General features: G+C 45.6%; 3 protein-coding genes across 3 annotated transcripts in view; 1 reads left to right on the forward strand and 2 right to left on the reverse strand.

The window, feature by feature from the left end:
- LOC119654601 overlaps positions 1-18,720 on the reverse strand; it is a 338,686-nt gene that overhangs the window by 246,476 nt on the left and 73,490 nt on the right. The window lies entirely within an intron of this gene.
- LOC119654603 (zinc finger protein OZF-like) lies at positions 7,455-8,978 on the reverse strand. The gene is made up of 2 exons (XM_038060074.1): positions 8,575-8,978; positions 7,455-8,516 (listed from the first exon to the last, which is right to left on the reverse strand). Exons 1-2 carry the CDS (start codon positions 8,914-8,916, stop codon positions 7,503-7,505), a joined length of 1,356 nt encoding a protein of 451 aa, XP_037916002.1. The 5' UTR covers positions 8,917-8,978; the 3' UTR covers positions 7,455-7,502.
- LOC119654602 (gastrula zinc finger protein XlCGF57.1-like) lies at positions 15,224-16,751 on the forward strand. The gene is made up of 2 exons (XM_038060073.1): positions 15,224-15,623; positions 15,680-16,751. Exons 1-2 carry the CDS (start codon positions 15,279-15,281, stop codon positions 16,700-16,702), a joined length of 1,368 nt encoding a protein of 455 aa, XP_037916001.1. The 5' UTR covers positions 15,224-15,278; the 3' UTR covers positions 16,703-16,751.

The raw sequence follows: 18,720 nt of genomic DNA on the forward strand, positions 1-18,720 counted from the left end.
AGTAACTGACTGGAGAAGGTCTTATGCATCTATCTGCGGAAGGAAGAGTTTCCCGCCTTTCTGTGTTCAGACTTCAGTTCCAGCGAACTAATTTGGGGGAGGGGGGCGAATGTATGTATAACTGCTCGGCTTAGCGGCCGGCACCGCCTAGCTTGGAGGTACGGAAATGGTGACCTTTCGTGGTTGCAAGACTTACCACTCATTCTACTCGGCCTCCGGGCAATCAATTGCGAATAATTTGCTGCAAGTTCCACGGAGCTTTTATACGGCGAAAACCTGACAATCCCCAGCAATCCTGTATTAGACCCTAAGACGAGCCGTCACTCCATCGAATTGTTCCATTTGCTCTAGGATGCAATGCGGAAGCTCAAGCCACCACCTCTCACCAACCACGCGGAAATCGTGGCCGACTTGACCAGGGATCTCAACTCCTGATGCATATCTTAATTAGGACGGACGTCTCCCGGAGATCACTGCGGCCATCTTATGAGAGATCTTTCGAGACCCCCCAACCTACATACCATTTTGAAGCTCAGACCCCCTCCCGATAGTAGTGATCACGAATTAAGCTCCATTTTGCCAAATTCTCAATAATAACGGAGATATAAGCGTTTGAAGTTTTTGCCAAGATTCATAGGTCCTCAAACAAGCCCTTACCGTTTTAGGCCTCAACGTTGGAGGCACACTCTAGAGGTATTCTTTGGCCTGATGCAACCAAAAAGAGGGGCGTGTGATGCGTCCATAACTTAAGGTAGCCGAGCTGAGAGAGCCATGCACCATTAAAAAGTTACTTTTCAAAGTCATTGAGAGAAAGTTCTCAATCTGACTGGTCATCGCACTTTTCCTATGTGCATTAATGGGCAGAGCATCGCAGGCACCTATTAATTTATACATCTAGGAAGCGTCTGTCGACGGTGGTACCGAAGTGGATGTCGCTTGATGCATTTACTGCGATAGATCCAATTACACTGCCTAGTCTAAAATCTGAGAATGCAGTTATCTCAACACCAAGATCAAGTTGAGACTGTTCTGTGCTAGCGTTTTTCCTGTGTTGCTATATGGAAGTAGCTCATGGAAAAGATCACCCCTCTCACTCGAAGGCTCCAAGCTTTCGTCAACTGGTTTGTATTATTGGAGTACACTTCTTTGAAATTTTGGCAAACTAGGAACTTGGTTGGCACACAGTTCTGTCATCCGTACTGATGCGATTCGAAACAGAAGTGGCAGTGTATAGGTCACACATTAAGAAGGGCGCGACAATTGCATTGCTGGCTACATCACCCAGTGAAATTCACTCTCTCAAGATTGAATATTGTATGGAGTTGCCAAACCTCCCATCAGGCGTGCTTCTTCGTAAGGATAAGGGACCGCTCGGCCGATGCTTTATGGGGATGCGGTAGGTGGGAGCAAACGCTTGCTGGTATATAGAAATTAGTAGCACCTAATCATCTAATAGAAATAATAGAAGAATGGAAATAAAATCTACACCAGATCCTTTTCGTGAGAACACGAAGCTTAGTAGGTTGTCACAGAAGACAACGTCTCGTCGGTCGAGATTAATTGCGGGATTTGGAAAGGAATGAAGATAGTCGCCAGATCGACATTAATGCTGCTGGTGCAAAAACCCACGTAGAAGGCAACAAACTGAAATAGCGCTTCTTTTAGATTTGAGGACGCATAAGTGAATTCTGTCTGCTCATCAAGGAGAAGCGGAATATCCACTAAAATATCGAGACCCTGATACATGGCATTAAACAAAGAGCAAAGAAATGCAGGCGGTATCTCTTTGACATAATTTAGTTGAGAACCGGGGGAGGGGCGAGGGGGTGTACTAGGGAGCGATTAGTGCGCCCTACGCTGTCCAGAAAGCGGTTGATAAAAAAAAACCGAGAAAAGGCAAATTGGCGAGAATTCCGGGGAAAGCCTTAATATTAACCAAAAAAGATTAAATCGGGAACCCGCAAACTCGAGTAATGGATAAAGATGGGCAGCAAAAAGAAGCAGTGAAAGTGGATCTAGAATTGACAGACATGGTTGATAATATGAGCCGTATCAGGCGAACGCAGAGTGGGGGTCTGATGTTGGAGCTGAATAAACACAGCAAAAAGTCTGGCTAGGTGGAAAACGTTCGTAGCGAGCAAGCAGAATTGAAAGTCCAAAACAGGAGATAGTAATCGAGTGCAAGGATCTAGACGACGGAAGGATATCTGTGTAGCGCTAAGGGAACAATCAGCTCTAGCGAAATAGAAGCGAGTGCAATAGAAAGAATGAATAAGACATATGGTGGTATACACACCAATATTATTATATATCTTTCCGGTGGAAGCAACCGTTGAACTGATTACCGCAGGTAAAGTAAGAATAGGTGGAATCATGTACCAACTTAGGGCGCAAGTATTTTTTAGGGGATGCGTTATCACGGCACATCGAAAAAATGCGGCAAATGTGGAGATCTCGTGTCGTGCAAACGGAAAGAGGATGTGGTCGACCTTAATCATTGCGAGGCAGTTCAAAACACGCTCTCACACACCTTTCCAGAATCGAATGTGGACCTGGAAGTAATTTGCGAACCCTATCCAAATTAAGGTTACGCTACGTGTCTTAACATTTCTCTGGAAACGCGGAGATATGGACATGTGGAGGCCCAATATTACTGCTGCTGCGTTTCTCCTAGTACAACAATAGCGCAATCTGAGGACATACTAGGCAGCTTGTTGGTTGACACTATAGACGACAGCCCAAAAATTATTACTGGGAATTTCAATGCATGGGTTTTGTAGTGAGAAAAGCGAGTGATGAACACTAAGAGCCAAATTCTACTTCAAACCTTAGCGGGGCTGAACATTGTACTAACCAACGTTGGAGGCGTGCTTAGCTTCTAGGTAGAGGGCTAGACTTGATCGTCGATTTGACTTAGCTCAGTACATTGTTGGCAAGAGGAATGGTCTGGCAGAGAAAGAGAGAAGGCACATTACACCTATAGTGACCATTGAGCATCTTTCTCGACATTGGAAACGGAGGATGCTGTAGTCCAATGCGCAACAGAAGCAAAAAAAAAGAAACTAGGAAAAGCTTGGAGAAACAGAAGACATTCCCGAAGAGAATTGCCGTGAAAAGGGAAGCCAGAACAACGGAAGCTAAAACAAAACCGAAATCCTCGTAACAGCCTTAAAAAAGCCCATACGTTTTGACGTGAATACGAAACCGAAAGCGCTGCTTACATGGTTGTAATGAACAAGATTCGTGGGTGGAAATCACCTCAAGTGCTTGCGGCTTAACGGCACAAAGAAAGTGGACTTCAGCTAACGATTTACCAGAACGTTTACTCGATCCCTGTGATTACCGAGAAAGAACAACGGAAGATCTGTGAATGAATTGGGATAATAAGGCTTGGGGATTGGACAAGATACAGTACAAATTCCTTAAGTTGGGTGCTAAAATCAAACCCACATGCTCCACCTTTCTTTGGTTATGAAACCACATTTGAATCGTGTATGGTAGAAGTAGTGTTTCCTTCCCAATGAAAGACTGGCTGCGATGTGTTCTGTTACCGAAACCTCAAAAAACACCAGGCGAACCCTCTTCATTTCGTCCTATGAGGAAGATGTTGGAGAGGGTGATATACAATTTGCTGCTCCCGTACGCCAAACTAGCGGATGGTCTATTGGTGCGACAGTATGAGTTGCGGCGAGCCTACTCTAAGGTCGATATGATAGCAAATGGTCGTGGATCAGGCTCAGGTGTCGGTGGTAAGTATTGAGGGGTGTTGACGCTAGATGTCAACTGTGGTTGGATTCAGAGCACCTTGGCTAAACTAGGTATCGCCGGTTCCTTAACTGGGATAATCGAGAGTTACCTCTTAGAAAGACTTCTTTGGTACGAGAATAGAAGAATACATTGTGACAGCTAGGTTTCCCCAGAGCACCGTCCTGATGCCTCTGTTGTGGAACACAATACATGGTGAAATGCTTGGTCTTCGCGCATCAGAGGAGGCAACATTATAGACGACATGGAGGTCGTTGTAGCTGCGAAGCACTCCGAGGAACTTTATGTGAAATCATTCATGCCACGAAAGTATGATTACAAATGGTAAAACTGGACCTTGTACACGAAAAAACGGAGCCGGCCCTTATTACCAATCGCAGGAAAATCAATAGTGCCAAAATCTGGGTTAATAATCACAAGGTCATTTCGAAATCAAATTCAAGGGTCTTACACGGAAAAATACGCGAGAAATGCCAGCAATAAAGCACTAGGAAGGAGCTATAAAGGGGATGACAGCAACGGGGCGATAATCCTGGAAAAGGTGCCTGGACTCATACATTGATCCCGTGTATTGAGAAATGGGTCAAATGAAAACACGGAGAATTGAATTCCCACCTAACAGTTCCTTACGGGGAAGGAAGTAAGTATTTGCATTGTTTCGGATTAGAAGAGTCCCCCAAATGCGCCACTACACGGGAGCATCCGGAGCATGTTGCGTTCCATAGTTCAAGATTCACAAATGGAAGAGGGTGGTTGAATGATGCCCTCAATATAGTTATCGGAACTCATAATCTCGTGGAGAAGATGCTTAGGTCGGAAGCAAATCGGCAAAAGCAATAATAGCCTCGATACAAGAAAAACTGCAGGAACTGAAGTCTGGAAAGCACGACAGATGCGTAATTTTATCGTGTTGATATAAACGCGCTCCACCCCGTAAATAATACCTCACGATGATCCCCCGGGGATATGTGCGGGTGGTTTTAATAGAAGACAATACCACACACTGCTGCAACTTGGCATAGTAGCAATTTATTCGGCAGCACTAAAGACACCACTCGGGACAGGTTTAGTGCATTTATTCCCGTTAGGAACAGCCTGCACGCTTTCCAACGTCTGGACCTGAGTTCTGGCGGCCTATAATAATAATAATAATCGTTGGCGCAACAATCCATATTGGATCAGGGCCTTGAAGTGTGTTAGAGCACTTCATTCAAGACCGTAACGGTACACCACAGTACACTGTGGGAGGCAATGTGGTCAGCATTGCGCTCGCCCGAGATTATTACCCTGATTTGACTCAGGTACTCATTCACAGCTGAGTCGACTGGTGTCCGACATCCAATCACGATAACAAATTCCTCTGCCCCCAGCGAGATTTGAACCGCGACCTTCCGCTACGACAGCCCAGCGCTCTAACCACTTGAGCCATCCGGCCTAACCGTGATCAAATTGAAGCAGATGGCTTACCTGACTCACAACCGATCACCACCGCATGAAGAATTACAAAATTTGGCGTCTAGCATTGCATCAAGGAGTGTCGCTTGAAGAAGTTTCAAGTAAGGGAGATTAAAAGAGTGGGATTGAGGAGATACATAATATGCAGTCAGACTCTGGAAGCGTGATTGCGGACATCCATGTAGTGTGTGTCGAAGCGTAAGTTATTGTTAAAAGTTGCGATCTTCAGTGAAGTTCCAACATGATAAAGGGTGACCACTAGGAGAGTGAAAAGCAGAGTGGAAGCGGATCCGAGAGTGTAGCGGTTCAAGTGACACTTACTTGGCAAACTAGGGTAAGTTCGACTGAAGTGACACGCAGTCTACAGGCGACGCTACGGATGAAAAAAGGCCTCTGGCATGAAGGAAGTAAGAGACCTCTCCGTAAGGAGAGGGGGAAGGTTATTGATGAAAAATAGAAACAGTAGTGGACACAGAAAGGAACCTTCCAGCGCTCCAGAGGACAGAGAAAAATGCGAATAGTTTGCAAAGAAGACTGCGAATTTGATGAAATTGGAAAAGGCTGGCTGGGGATTGCGAGCGTTGCTGATGTGAGACCAAAAGAACTTGAAGTTTCCGCAAGTCAATGCAAATACGACACTAGGAAGATACTCCTTCCTAGACTAAGATATCAGCGACTTTACTGAAGCTCACAAAACTTCAAAATGACCGAGATCAGCATGAAACCATGTCAGTCTCATATTTTCTTCTTGCGGCGATTCTTAGATTTCCCACATTTACATAAAATGAATGATTCGCCTATGTTGGACGGCGAACTAGACGGGCAGCATGGAAATTTTCTATTGATTTCTCCGGTGAGATTTGATGAAAGCCCCGCTGCGACCAAAAGGAGGGTTGGATAACGGCGTTGAGGTCGGGAGGATACGTTACCTTGAAGGAATCTGCTACAGGGTCAGGCGTGATTGATAGAATTTTACAGATACTGGACAGGAGCAGGGTAAAGGTGGTAACATACATCGATGGTTTGATGATATTGGTATCAGGGATGTTCCCTTCCCTTATCAGCGGAGCTATGTAGGGCGCGCTGGGAAAGCTATCCATAATAAGTTCTAAAAAATGGTATGCACTGATGCTAATAGGGCTCTACAGTCCTTGCTAGTAAATGCCTTTATTGTACTCCTGCAATTCTCCTCCCTGGACCCTCATAATGAATGCGCTATATGGTGCAGTCTTGTAAAACTCGGTGAGTCTTGGTTCTGGAGAGTGAAATTCTCCGGCAGTAGTAACATCTTAGACCAAGTATCACGGAACATTCTCAATGAACTAAACCACGCGTAAGTCAAGTTTCCAGAGGAATTTGGTAGTGAACTTCCAATCACGGCAGAACATGTTGCGGGGTTACGATATGGTATTCTTTACCGACGGATGGTCTGCAAAGTCGTTGCGGGAGTATTTTCGTATACGTGCAGTGTAGCCACGTCTTCCGGTGTTCCAGAACACACCAGTGCATTCCAAACCCAAATGCTACCAAGTCATTAAGACCGGCAACCAAACTATCGTAAACGCTGGAAAGGTGAATGGCAACACCCTATTTGGAAAAATTAAAAGTGGCTTTTTCTATTCGCTAGTGTTATTTATTGGTCGTGCAAATGCCGATATTTCGGGAAACACTTGTTCCCTTCAGCGCTAACAAGTCTGCTGTTACACTCAGATCGCAACACTCTCTAAGCTGGTGGAGCAGTGCAGAGATGCGCTGAACAGTCTGGGCGACACAATCAAATCATTTTCCTCTGGGGAATGAGCAAGCCGACCGGTTGGCTAGGCGTGGATCCGCTCTTAATAGTCCCTCGGTGGGTGCAGTCTGCGTCCCGCTGGCGACTATCAAGGGTAGAATTTACTTGCACTACTTGACATCCGCGGACATCAGATGACTTGCTAAGTCAAAGAAAGGCTCTTCTACAACAAAACCCAATCACCAAGGCTTTTGAGTCAGACGAACGCAAACGCGTATAGGATTACAGTGTATATGAGGCACTGGCCTAGAGGGGACCATGGTGCCAAGCACATCCTTTACAAGTATTCAGGTTTAGCTAGAGCCAGGCTGCGGATTCTAGGTAAACAATTCTTTGAGGGCAGAGACTTCTAGTGGTAGAAAATCTGAAATGGCTAGATTCCGCCCCCTCCCATGTCCTTCCCACAGGGATCACGGTCTTAAGTTTTACTTAAAGTCAAATATTTCATTTTATCATTTATTCTAAAACTCCTACACGTAATCCTTAGAGCTCATGTACTTAAATTTTTCCCGTGTGATCTCTTGTGGGAATATAACCCGGCGAATTGGGCGAACGCCTTTCCGCATATATTACAGACATATTTCTTCTCATTTGAATGCAATTGTGCATGCGCTCGAAGTGATTTTTTCCTAGGAAAGCTCTGACCACAAACAGTACAGTGAAAGGGTCGTGCGCCAGTATGGACTGTCATATGATCCTTTAACAGAGTCGAACTGTAAAACTCTTTATCACACACTTCACATTGATAATCCTTGATGTTCTTGTGCCTTCGTTCATGTTCCGTCAACTTTACACGGGATATGAAACGCCTCCCGCATTCCTCGCACTGGTACGGTTTTTCGCCGGTATGGGTACGTTCGTGCTGTTTCTTCTTGTTGCTTTGTACGAAACGTTTACCGCAATAATCGCAGGAGTATTTCATGATCCCCAAATGGATTCGAATGTGCATTTGAAGGTTGTTCCGGTTGCTGAATGCTTTCGGGCAGTGCGTGCACTTGTATGGACGTTCACCCGTGTGGGTGTTTATGTGCGATTCAAGGGTATATCGACTAGGAAAGGATTTTGGACAGTATGAACAGATGAAACGATTTGGTCCTGTATGAGAGGCTACGTGTTCTCTGAAAGGGTCCACATCATTGAATTTCTGGTTGCAATATTTACAGACCATGGTTAAGGGTGCTAAAACTGTTATTTCCTCCTGGTCACCTGCCTCTGTGATCAATATTTCGTTTTCGTGGTCGCGTCTCAAATGCGATACGTAAGATTTTCCGGTTTTATATAGTCCACAGCATAGGACGCAAAGGAAATCTTCTTTTTCTTGGATTTTTTGAGACGCATTGTTTCTCTTCTTGACAGGAATATCATCGCTGGCTGGGTCATATGATGGGTCCAACTGTATTGACTCGTCCAAATCGGTTTCGGCTTCAAGTTGTTCATTCATTTCGGAGATGTTATCTCCTTCCTCAGTAGGGCTGATTTCAAGGACTTCATAATCCAACGTTTCCTGGAAGGTACAATTCCGATTTCATTTAATTCAGTCACCAATTCTATATGATCCTCACCTGTAAATGTGACCCAGTACCAATCCGTAAATCACATGCTGGATCCAGTCTCACTTCAGCTGTCGTCTCCTCTTCGTATATGATACTCAAATGCTTTGAATATATATGAGATCCGAAGGAAGTTAAATCGGAAAATGGTTTTTCACAAAGCATACAGACGAGGGTGAAATTACCCTGAAATCCGACCAACACTTCTCCGCATCTTTCGTTGTCCTTTTTGAATAGGATCCGTTTTGAACTACAATTCAACTCTTTTGGATCACATTCTGAAATGTCTGAATCCGGTTCGGATTTCGTTAAGACGTCGTTTACACCATCATAATCCGTTTCCAACGGATTCATCAAGACTTTGTTCAAAATAACCCTGATCCAGGTTGAGACTCTTTGACACTAGTTTGTTTACAAGAAGCAGTGATAAGGTTAATGACTGTCAAAGATAGCTGAGAGGTTATATCGATTCATTTGTGGAGGCTTGACTCAGTTGTGAATAGGGCGCCTGAGTCAAAACGGGGTAGTTATTTCTAGTGAGCCCAATGCTGACCAAAATGAAGTACTCTAACACACACTGTCACGATTTAAGGAGAAGAGTGCTGGAAATTGTAATCATAAGGACCTCAGAGGGAGCGATGGCATAGGTCAGGACGCCAGATAGCTTTTAGGGATATCGAATTGGTGGACCTCGCGCAAAATCGAAATGTCTGGAGTTCCTTACTAAGGCATATATTTCCGGAACAAACAGTTTCATTTCTTAAAACTTTTTACTAGAAATACCGCGAGCACGCATTGATTATAATGATGATGGTTAATAAAGACCATAAAAGGGATCATGAGCTGTCTACGCCTCCCAACGCTCAAATTCAACCAGCTAGATTCATAGCAATACATACCGGCATGGTGTTGCGTTTCAACACGGATGTCGTACTCCTTAGTTCGGTAGAGATTTAGGTAGGTCTTGCATCCACCAGTATGAATGCTAAGCCATGCACTTGGTATAGACTGGTACCGTTGTGGCTTATTTCAGCGGGGCTCTGATTGTGGTCACAAAATCAATCCGTGTCTTAAGAAGACCGTGGGATTAAGTCGGCCAGATAGGTGCTCACGTTAAACCCTCAAGGACTCACTGTCAGCCCAACTGAAGTCGAGGAGGCAATAAAACGAATGAAATCGGGGAAAGCCACAGGACCTGACGACATCGCCTCTGAGCTCTGGAAAACGAAGAGCTGGGATCCAACACTGTGGCACAGTGAATTCTTTAATCGGGTTATTCAGGAAGGAAGGACACCATCTGACTGGTAAAAAAGTACCACTGTTCTAATAGGGAAAAAGGAAGGTAGTCCAGCAGAATGTTCAAATTACCGTCCGATCCGGTTACTTTCCCATACCATGAAGATTTTTGAACGCATTCTTGGCAAACGTATTCGCGAAATCGTTGGAATAACCGTCAATCAAGCCGGATTTGTCCAAAATTGCGGAACTACTGAAGTAATACACGCTGCGTGATTGCTCATGGAGAAACACCGTGAAAAGCATCGTCCTCTTTACATTGCATTTTTGGATCTTGAGACCGCGTGCCACACGAACTCATCTGGTACGCTTTATGACTGCATTGGGTTCAATTGCTCTACCACGATCCGAAAAGTAAAGTTCGCGTTAAGGCGAGTGTATCAAAACCGCTCCGTGTGGACCAGTGTTGAGGCCAGGCTGTCGGAGATGATCTTTGAGCATCTCGTGGACACTGAAGGCAAACACACGGAACTCACCCCCTGTTTTGATTCCTCTCAGGTGGTCCGTGGGTTCCACGTTATAGCTTGCGAGGACCAATTCTCTAGGGATTTTCTTGGTTCGTGCGTCGCTAAGATCAGCGACGCCTGGGAGGGCGTAAAGCCCAATGTCATCCTTTACGACGATATTAACAGGAGACCGGTCGCTCGCATCTGGTTGCCGAAGATCCGCATGGATGAGGGCAAGCTCGCCCAATTCCTGCGCTTTGAGAACCCCCGGATTCCCATGGACTACTGGGTTGTTATCAAGGAGGAGGAACCTCAGACAAACAGCAAACCTTTTCTACTCCGTATACACGAATTGTGCCTGGAGGCACTGGAAAGAATCGACTATAAAGTGCGGTTCGGAGTGAGGAATGCAGGTGTCTTCCTAGAGGAGGCTCATGACCGATCAGCTCCGCCAGAAGAAATACAACATCTGACGAACACCATAGCAGTAAAGAAAGCCAACCTGTTGATAGGCTGTGACGTCAATGCAAGACAAAAGCTTTGGGGCAGCTCAGAAATAAACGAGAGAGATGAGTCATTCTCTGATTTTATTATTACTTCAAACCTATCGGTGTGTAACAGGGGCAGTACACGAACCTTCCATTTTCCCTGCTCGGAAAACTGTGGCGGTTGGGAGGAGGTCTTTGATATCACCCTAATAACTAAAAATGGGATTCTTAGAGTGGAGGACTGGAGATCTTTCTCTGACTTTTCAGTCTAGATCTCGCCCCAGGAGGATCGACTGGAGAAACTTTGGTCAGGTAATTAAGAACAAACTCTCCAGTGTGCAAATTGGTAAGATTGGCACGACAGAAAAACTGGGGTCAAAGGTCAGGGTTTTGGAAAAGGAATTCGATACCATCTTTAAAGTCTCGTGCTCTACTAAGTACAGCAAAAAGGCACTGCCACCGTGGTGGAATGAAGATATCTCCAGCCTCAGGAAGCTGACCGGAGAAATCTTCAACATCTGCTACAGGCAAAAATATTGACAGCCATACAAGGAGTGCCTGAAGAAGTACAAGTCAGCCATCAGAACCGGCAAGAGGCGGTCTTGGTTGGACTATTGTCAGAACATCGAAAACACCTGTGAATCCGCGAGGCTCAATAAGATTCTGTCCAAGGAACATAAGAGGCCATCCTTTCTTAGAAAGTCGGAAGGCTCCTGGACGGAATCTTCTAGCGAAATCCTGGAGCTGCTGGTTCAAACGCACTTTCCCTCCAGCAAGGAGAACTGTGAGTCAGAAACTTGGTTGGAGGGTTTGCGACAACCTCAGCTGTGCGAGACTATCAAATCAGTAATTACCGAGGATAGGATCGGCCGGGCTATAAACAGCTTCTCCGGATATAAATCTACAGGCCCAGATGGCGTAATGCCAATCATGCTACAGAAGCAGCAGAAAAGGCTTGTGCCGTGGCTTGTTGAGATTTACCGGACTTGCATCTCTTTAGGATACCTACCACAGTCCTGGAGTCGCACACGAGTGGTTTTCATACCAAAAGCGGACAGGGCGGTCAAGAGTCCGCGAAAGACTTTCGACCAATCAGCCTGATCTCTTTCGTGAATGCGTCCTGGACATTCACTTAAGGACGATTATGGGGAGAACGCCTTTCTCTAAGTCTCAGCAAGCCTACCTCAAAGAAAAATCCACAGAAACCGCCCTCCGCTGCAGAGCAAGCAGTATACCCTAGCGGCCTTCTTGGATATAGAGGGAGCTTTTAACAACCTTATTAGCAACGCAATCAAGGAAGGCTTGACCGGTATTGGATTGGAGGGGTGTCTCACGCATTGGATTATATCTATGCGAAGTACCAGGATAATCCAGTCGGATCTGGGAGGCAAGCACTTGACCAGAGGTGTGAACAGAGGCACGGTCCAGGGTGGCGCCATCTCTCCAGTGCTCTGGTTAACAGTAATGAACGAAATTTTACGAACATTGGACAGCAGCGGGGTGAAGGTGGTGGCGTATGTCGACGACTTGGTGATATTAGTATCAGGGATGTTTCTGTCCATTATGAGCGAGATCATGGAAGGAGCGTTGCGAAAGGTGTACCTGTGGGCCGCAAGATGCGGACTCAGCATAAACCCAACCAAAAAGCAACTGATGCTATTCACCACCAAGACAAGGATACCTGAATTCCACCTACTATGATTGAATAAACTAAGATTGGTTCTGGGTGCAATCCTGGATCCAAAGCTAAATTGGAGCTTGAACATAGAACTGAGGGTTAAGAAGGCCTGTACAGTCTTCTACGCCCGCAAGAGAACCTTTGCAAAGAAATGTGGTATCCGACCGAGGATGGTTCTCTGGATGTACACCGCTGTGGTGCGTCTAGTCCTAACGTACAGCTCTATTATATGGTGGCAGGCTTTGAGGAAAAAATACAATAGGATGAAGCTTAATAGGATTCAAAGAACCGCGTGTGCAAGTGCTACTGGGGCTCTGCACTCCTGGCTGGTAGATGCTCTCAATGTATTCTTGCATCTCTTCTCCCTAGACCACCACATTAAATACGTTGTAGCGTGCAGTGACCTCAGACTACGTGAGTCCGGATGCTGGCAGCGAAGTCCTACGGCCACAGCAACATCCTAGACGAAGTACCTCGGGAAATCTGGGCATTCCCCATGAACTATGCCACACGCAAGCTGAACTTCACGAGGAACTTTGCTTGGAAGACCGGCGGCGCGTTGCAAGGTTATACAACGGATCAAAAATGGCCTGTGGAGTCGGCGCGGGAGTTTTCTTGAATACACACAATGTATCCAAGTCGTATGGTCTCCCAGGTTTTTTCCAGTACTGGCGATATTGGAAGTCTGTCGAGGGCTGGAGCGAGATGCGAGCCCCAAGCGTAACAAGCCATTCTGACCGACAGCCAAGTCCCCATCAAGACCTTGTACTCAGCGACGACATCTTCCAGGTTGGTCGGGCAGTGCAGAGACGCGCTGAACCCTCTGGGCGCACGCTCAAGATCACCCTCCTCTAGGTTCCTGGGCATAGAAATATAGATGGGAATGAACGGGTTGAAGGATTGGTCAGACTCTTGGCAGTTCTTCGGTGGATACAACCAGTGTTTCGCTGGCGGCTGTCAGGGGCCGAGTCTACTCGCACTACCTAGCAGCCGCGGGCTTGAAATGGCGAAAGCTTACAAGCTGTGCCAAGTCAAGGAGAATTTGGCCTGCTTAGAACATAGCCTGATCACGAGAGCTCCTGTACCAGACGCGTGCAAATGCATTCAAGATTACGGCGGTGTGCATGGGGCACTGGCCCATAGAGGACCATGCCGCTAGGCTCGGCATACCCTACAACTCGCATTGCCGAAGCTGCGGGGAAGGGAGGGAAACCCTCATGCACTTTCTCTGCGATTGCCCAGCTGTAGCTAGAGTCAAACTACGGACAATGCGTAAACCATTCTTTGGCAACCTCAGAGAGATTTCTAGCTGCAGGGTCGGAGAGCTACTTTCCTTCGTGAACGCTATGTGTTGGCTCTGAAGATCCGAGCCGGCTAGACTCTGCCTCCCTTCTCCCATAAAAGCAGTTACAGTTTTAGGAGTTTGTGGCATCAAAACCGCGCATCACAGCATTAATTGGCATTTTCGGAGCGGCAACTGATACCTACCAACCCTCCCTACCCCATTAGCATTAAGCTTTTTGAGTACCCGGAAGGTATTTCTTTCAGAAATTTAATCATTCTTCTCAATCTTTTGTAAAAAGACCCTTTTGCGTAGAACACTCTAGATGCATTCCCTGCTCATACTGTCAAAATCCTTCTCGAAATCAATGAAGAGCAGGCCAAACAAAGACTCCGAGGGATTCCAAAATGATGCGGAAGGGCATTAATGTGGTCATTGTAGGAGGATCCAAATTGGAAACCAATGGGATTTTTGTCGATCAAGTTGAAGGTAGTAGAATCTGCAGGAGCAACGACGAATAACTCTGTGGAGATGGCCGAGATGATTTCTCTTCTGTTTGGAAGAACAGTCCGTAGCCGCGCGTTATGGCGACCAACAATTTCATCCACAAGCGGAGGAACTTCACCGGATGTGATACGGTTAAGAACCGTGGTCAAGTGTTTTTTCACATCTTTACCTGCTCGTTATTAAGGATAAGGAGTCAGATGGTCATAGGACCATCGAAAGGTTCGCGGACACAAGGAAGGTCTTTAAAAATCATTCCGATTTGCCGCATCTTCCGCATTCCTGACCAACGCAATAACAAGCTCCTTTTATCACGGCGTAAACTTCATTGAACTTCCCGGAATTTTGCACGGTATCGAACTTTGAGCGCATCATGGTCGCCACTACTCGCTGCGGTCAAAAAAGCCTCCAATTCTTTCTGTTCATTGATCCGCTTCGATGATTCCGTAGTTAGCCAGATTATGACAAATCCCGTGTTCTGAGTAACAACCAAGGAAAGAGCCTTTTTGATAGCGTGTCATTGAGGATATGTGCCGTCTAATCCACTGTCGACCAAACAGCTGGATCATATAAGAGGCCGTTGATGAATTGGCAGGTCCCAACTCTCAAACTTTGTGAGAAGGGGCGCAATATGCAAGCGACCACTAGATGTTGATCCCTGTCGAGGAGAATTTCAGCGTCTCCCTTGTTACGTACATACAGAAGACATTTCGTAAATCTACTACTGATCGCAAAGTGGCCAATCTGATTGTTCGTACGGTGGCGGTCTATAACATGGTGTTACTAAAGACAGAGAATGAATCCTGACGGTTTCGTCCAGGGTAGAGGTAACTCAACAGACGTTGCCTTACTAACGGTAAAGTAATCGCTGTTTACGTTAAATTTCTGAACGTATACACAGTGCGCATATCCAGCTCCTCAGCTGTCTTTGACAGCCATCAAATTTGACACTGCTTGTTGTAAACAGAGTAGCGTCAACGAGATTTCCGAACCGGATTAGAAGCATTTCTAGTAAAACTGTAATGGACGCTTTGGGAGGAGTTTATGAAGAAGTAAACGATTTCATTATAAAATCGGAACCGGATCCAGATACTTCTGAATATGACTCAAAAGAGTGGAATTCAAATTCAAAGCGAATCGTGTTCAAAGAGGACAATGAAAGATGCGGAGAAGTGCTGGTCGGATTTCAGGGAAATTTCACCCTCGTCTGTGTACTTTGTGGAAAACAGTTTTCCGACTTAACTTCTTTTGGGTCTCATGTACATTGGATGCATTTGTATTTCAAATCTGAGCAAGAGACGTCAGGGGGAAGGAAGCTAGACCCACTGTGCGCTTCACCGATTCGTGCTGCCAGTAAGGATTTACCAGTAAGGATTTTATAGAATTAGTGTCACTTTCTTGAAGGTAACCCTTTGCATTATAGGATTCAAATCGAGAAAATCAATTCAACGCTGCTGGAGAAGTAGAGGATGTCACAGAATTGGAAGAAAAACTTGAAGCTGAAGCAGAATTGTTTGAAGATCCGGACGAGTCGATGCAGATCGACCCATCATATGATCCAGATGATGATATCCCTGTCAAAAAGACTATCAACAGATCTCGCACTACCCAAGGCAAAGAAGATTCATTTTGCGTCCTATGCGGATGTCTATATAAAACCAAAAAATCTTACTTAACTCATTTGAAACGTGAACATGGAAGCGAAATACTAGTTCCACAGGCAGATGACCAAGGCATCGAGAAAGAAATAACAGTTCGAACCCCCGAAACCATGACCTGTAAATATTGTGACCAGAAATTCAGTGATGCTGATACATTCAGAGAGCATATAGGAACCCACACTGGACGAAGGCGTTTCGTCTGCCCGTACTGCTCAAAAACCTTCGCAAGTCGGTACAATCGCAAAACCCACATAAACACGCACACTGGCGAGCGCCCATACAAGTGTACGCACTGCCCGAAAGGATTTTCTGATGCAACCAACCTAGAAATGCACATTCGGATGCATCTAAGGATCATGAAATATTCCTGCGACTATTGTGATAAACGCTTCGTACAAAGCACCGAGAAAAAAGTTCACGAACGTACACATACCGGCGAGAAACCGTTCCAATGCGAGGAGTGCGGTAAACGTTTTATATCGCATGTAAAATTAACCGAGCATGGACGAAGGCATAAGAATATCAAGAATTACAAATGTGAAGTTTGCAATAAAGCGTTCTACAGCTCATCCCTGTTGAAGGATCATATGCCGGTGCATACCGGGGAGCGACCCTTTCATTGTACTGTTTGCGGTCAGAACTTTCCTAGGAAAAAATCGCTTCGAGCCCACGCTCAACTGCATTCGAATGAGAAGAAATATGTTTGCAATACGTGTGGGAAGGCGTTCGCACAATGCGCCGGGTTGTATTCGCACAAGAAATCACACGGCGATAAGCCGAGGTAATAAGCTCAAAGTATTGTATGGCGATGTTTTAGAATAAATGATAAGTACGACCCTTTTGAGTTTGAATAGTGAATATTACTAATATTGGCCTAAAAAGTGTCCAGTTTTCCCTAACCAGCAGCATGGTAAGTCTGTTCATACGTGAAACTGGTAACGCCCCTAAGGTTACAAGCTGTCAGAAAGCTATAAGGGCTTTGATGATTTGTAGGCTCATAGCAGGGAAGAAATGGAGCTGCACTCCGAAAATACTACGCTGGATATAATAATGATAATAATCGTTGGCGCAACAATCCTAATTAGATCAAGGCTCATTAAACCGAAGAACACAGCCGACGATCTCGGCACATAGTGCTCCTAATAATGCTTGATGTCAGAAATTCCTTCAATTCCGTAAGATGGATGCTGAGCACATTACAAAATTCATTCCACTTGTCAAACTATCTCTTGCGAATACTAAGGGATTATCTGAAAGACCGCTCCCTATTCTATGAGACGCTAGAGGTCTAGAGGGGGATGGAAATCATGTCGGGAGTAGCACAGGGATCCATCGTAGGGCCAGAAGTGTCGCACCTGGCCGGATATGCAGACGACATTCTGGCACTTCTTGTCGGACGCACTGTTGAACAAGCGCAAAGCAGACTTGGGATATTGATGCGATAGGTAAGCGAATGGATGACTGCTCATGATTTAAGCTTTGCGCTGAAAAAAAACGAAGTAGTCATCTTGACCAGCACGAGAATTCCGACCCTGCGTCCCACATCAACTGGCGAGTTGATTAAAGAGCCAAAACCAGCGGTTAAATAGCTTGGTTAATTGTTCGACCAGAGGATGAGATTCTTCGAGCGAATTAAAGCAGCAGCGGATAGGGCTGCAGCTGGGGTCTCGGCTTTGAGTCAGATAATGGCAAATGTTGGGGGTTCTTTATCTACTAGGAGACGCCTTCTTATAGGGCAACGCACTTCATTCTGCTCTATGGCGTGGAGGTATCGACTGATGCTCTTGACAAGGAGGTTCATCGTAAGCTCCTTGCTCAAGTGCAGAGACGGGAAGCTTTGCGAGTGGCGTCTGCTTATCGCACTGTCTCAGAACTACCGTGATGGTTACCGCGGGAGTGATCCCTATTGACCTCCTTGTTAAGGAGCGTAAAGCTATCTACAGCCGCAAGGGCGGAAACTTAGGAGTATTTGATTTAAATAAATACATATTTCGGGGACCAACTGTCCCTTTATTCAGGGTATTCACCTTCTTTTTATCTTAAGATAGAAGGGGACAGTTGGTATCTGAAATGCGTATCTGTTAAATTAGATACTTTTAGCTAATAAAACGGAAAAATATATTCTAAGACAATCTTTCATTTTAAGAGAGGTGGTTGCCTGTGAAGAACTTTAACGCACCCTTACCGAGTGTTAACTCTTGTGGCAAAATGAGCCAAGAGGCAGATGCATTGTGCGGCTTATTGACAATTTAGATCCGTGGCTGAACCGAACGCACGGTGAGATTGATTACTTCCTTACCCAGATTGCTGCTCAGAGGTGGCGGGGAGGAAGAGGCGGCAACCCTGTCGACTGAACCTAAACCGAGGCTGAAGAGAACATCCACGTGGTGGCACCGGGAAACGCTGTATCGCATTGGCTTGCCGGCCGTGATGCAGTATGCGAATGCTCCAAGGCTTAATTAGGGCGATCAGACCCGAGTCTGCACGGGGACTCATCTGAAGTGGCTTCGGCTACGAAACCTTACCAGGGGTATTTAACTTTAATATTAATTTCTTTGCAAACCACACTTTTAGGTACACCGGAACATAGACTGGGTTTTTACATCAATACTCGATAGATTTAACCATTAGACTTTATTAAATAATTTGTGTGACTGTGACTGTCTGCTCGTTAGAGGCAGAAGAGAGACTCTCGCTTCATGTGTTTCTTTTCTGCCCCTAACTCACGGCACACTTTTTTCGCCGGTCCTCCACTCCCGTGGCGAGCTCCGCAAAGTGGATAGATCCGCGCCATCTATTTGTT

Source organism: Hermetia illucens, chromosome 4 (genome assembly GCF_905115235.1).
Source record: "Hermetia illucens chromosome 4, iHerIll2.2.curated.20191125, whole genome shotgun sequence".
In the NCBI taxonomy this organism is placed as follows: domain Eukaryota; kingdom Metazoa; phylum Arthropoda; class Insecta; order Diptera; family Stratiomyidae; genus Hermetia; species Hermetia illucens.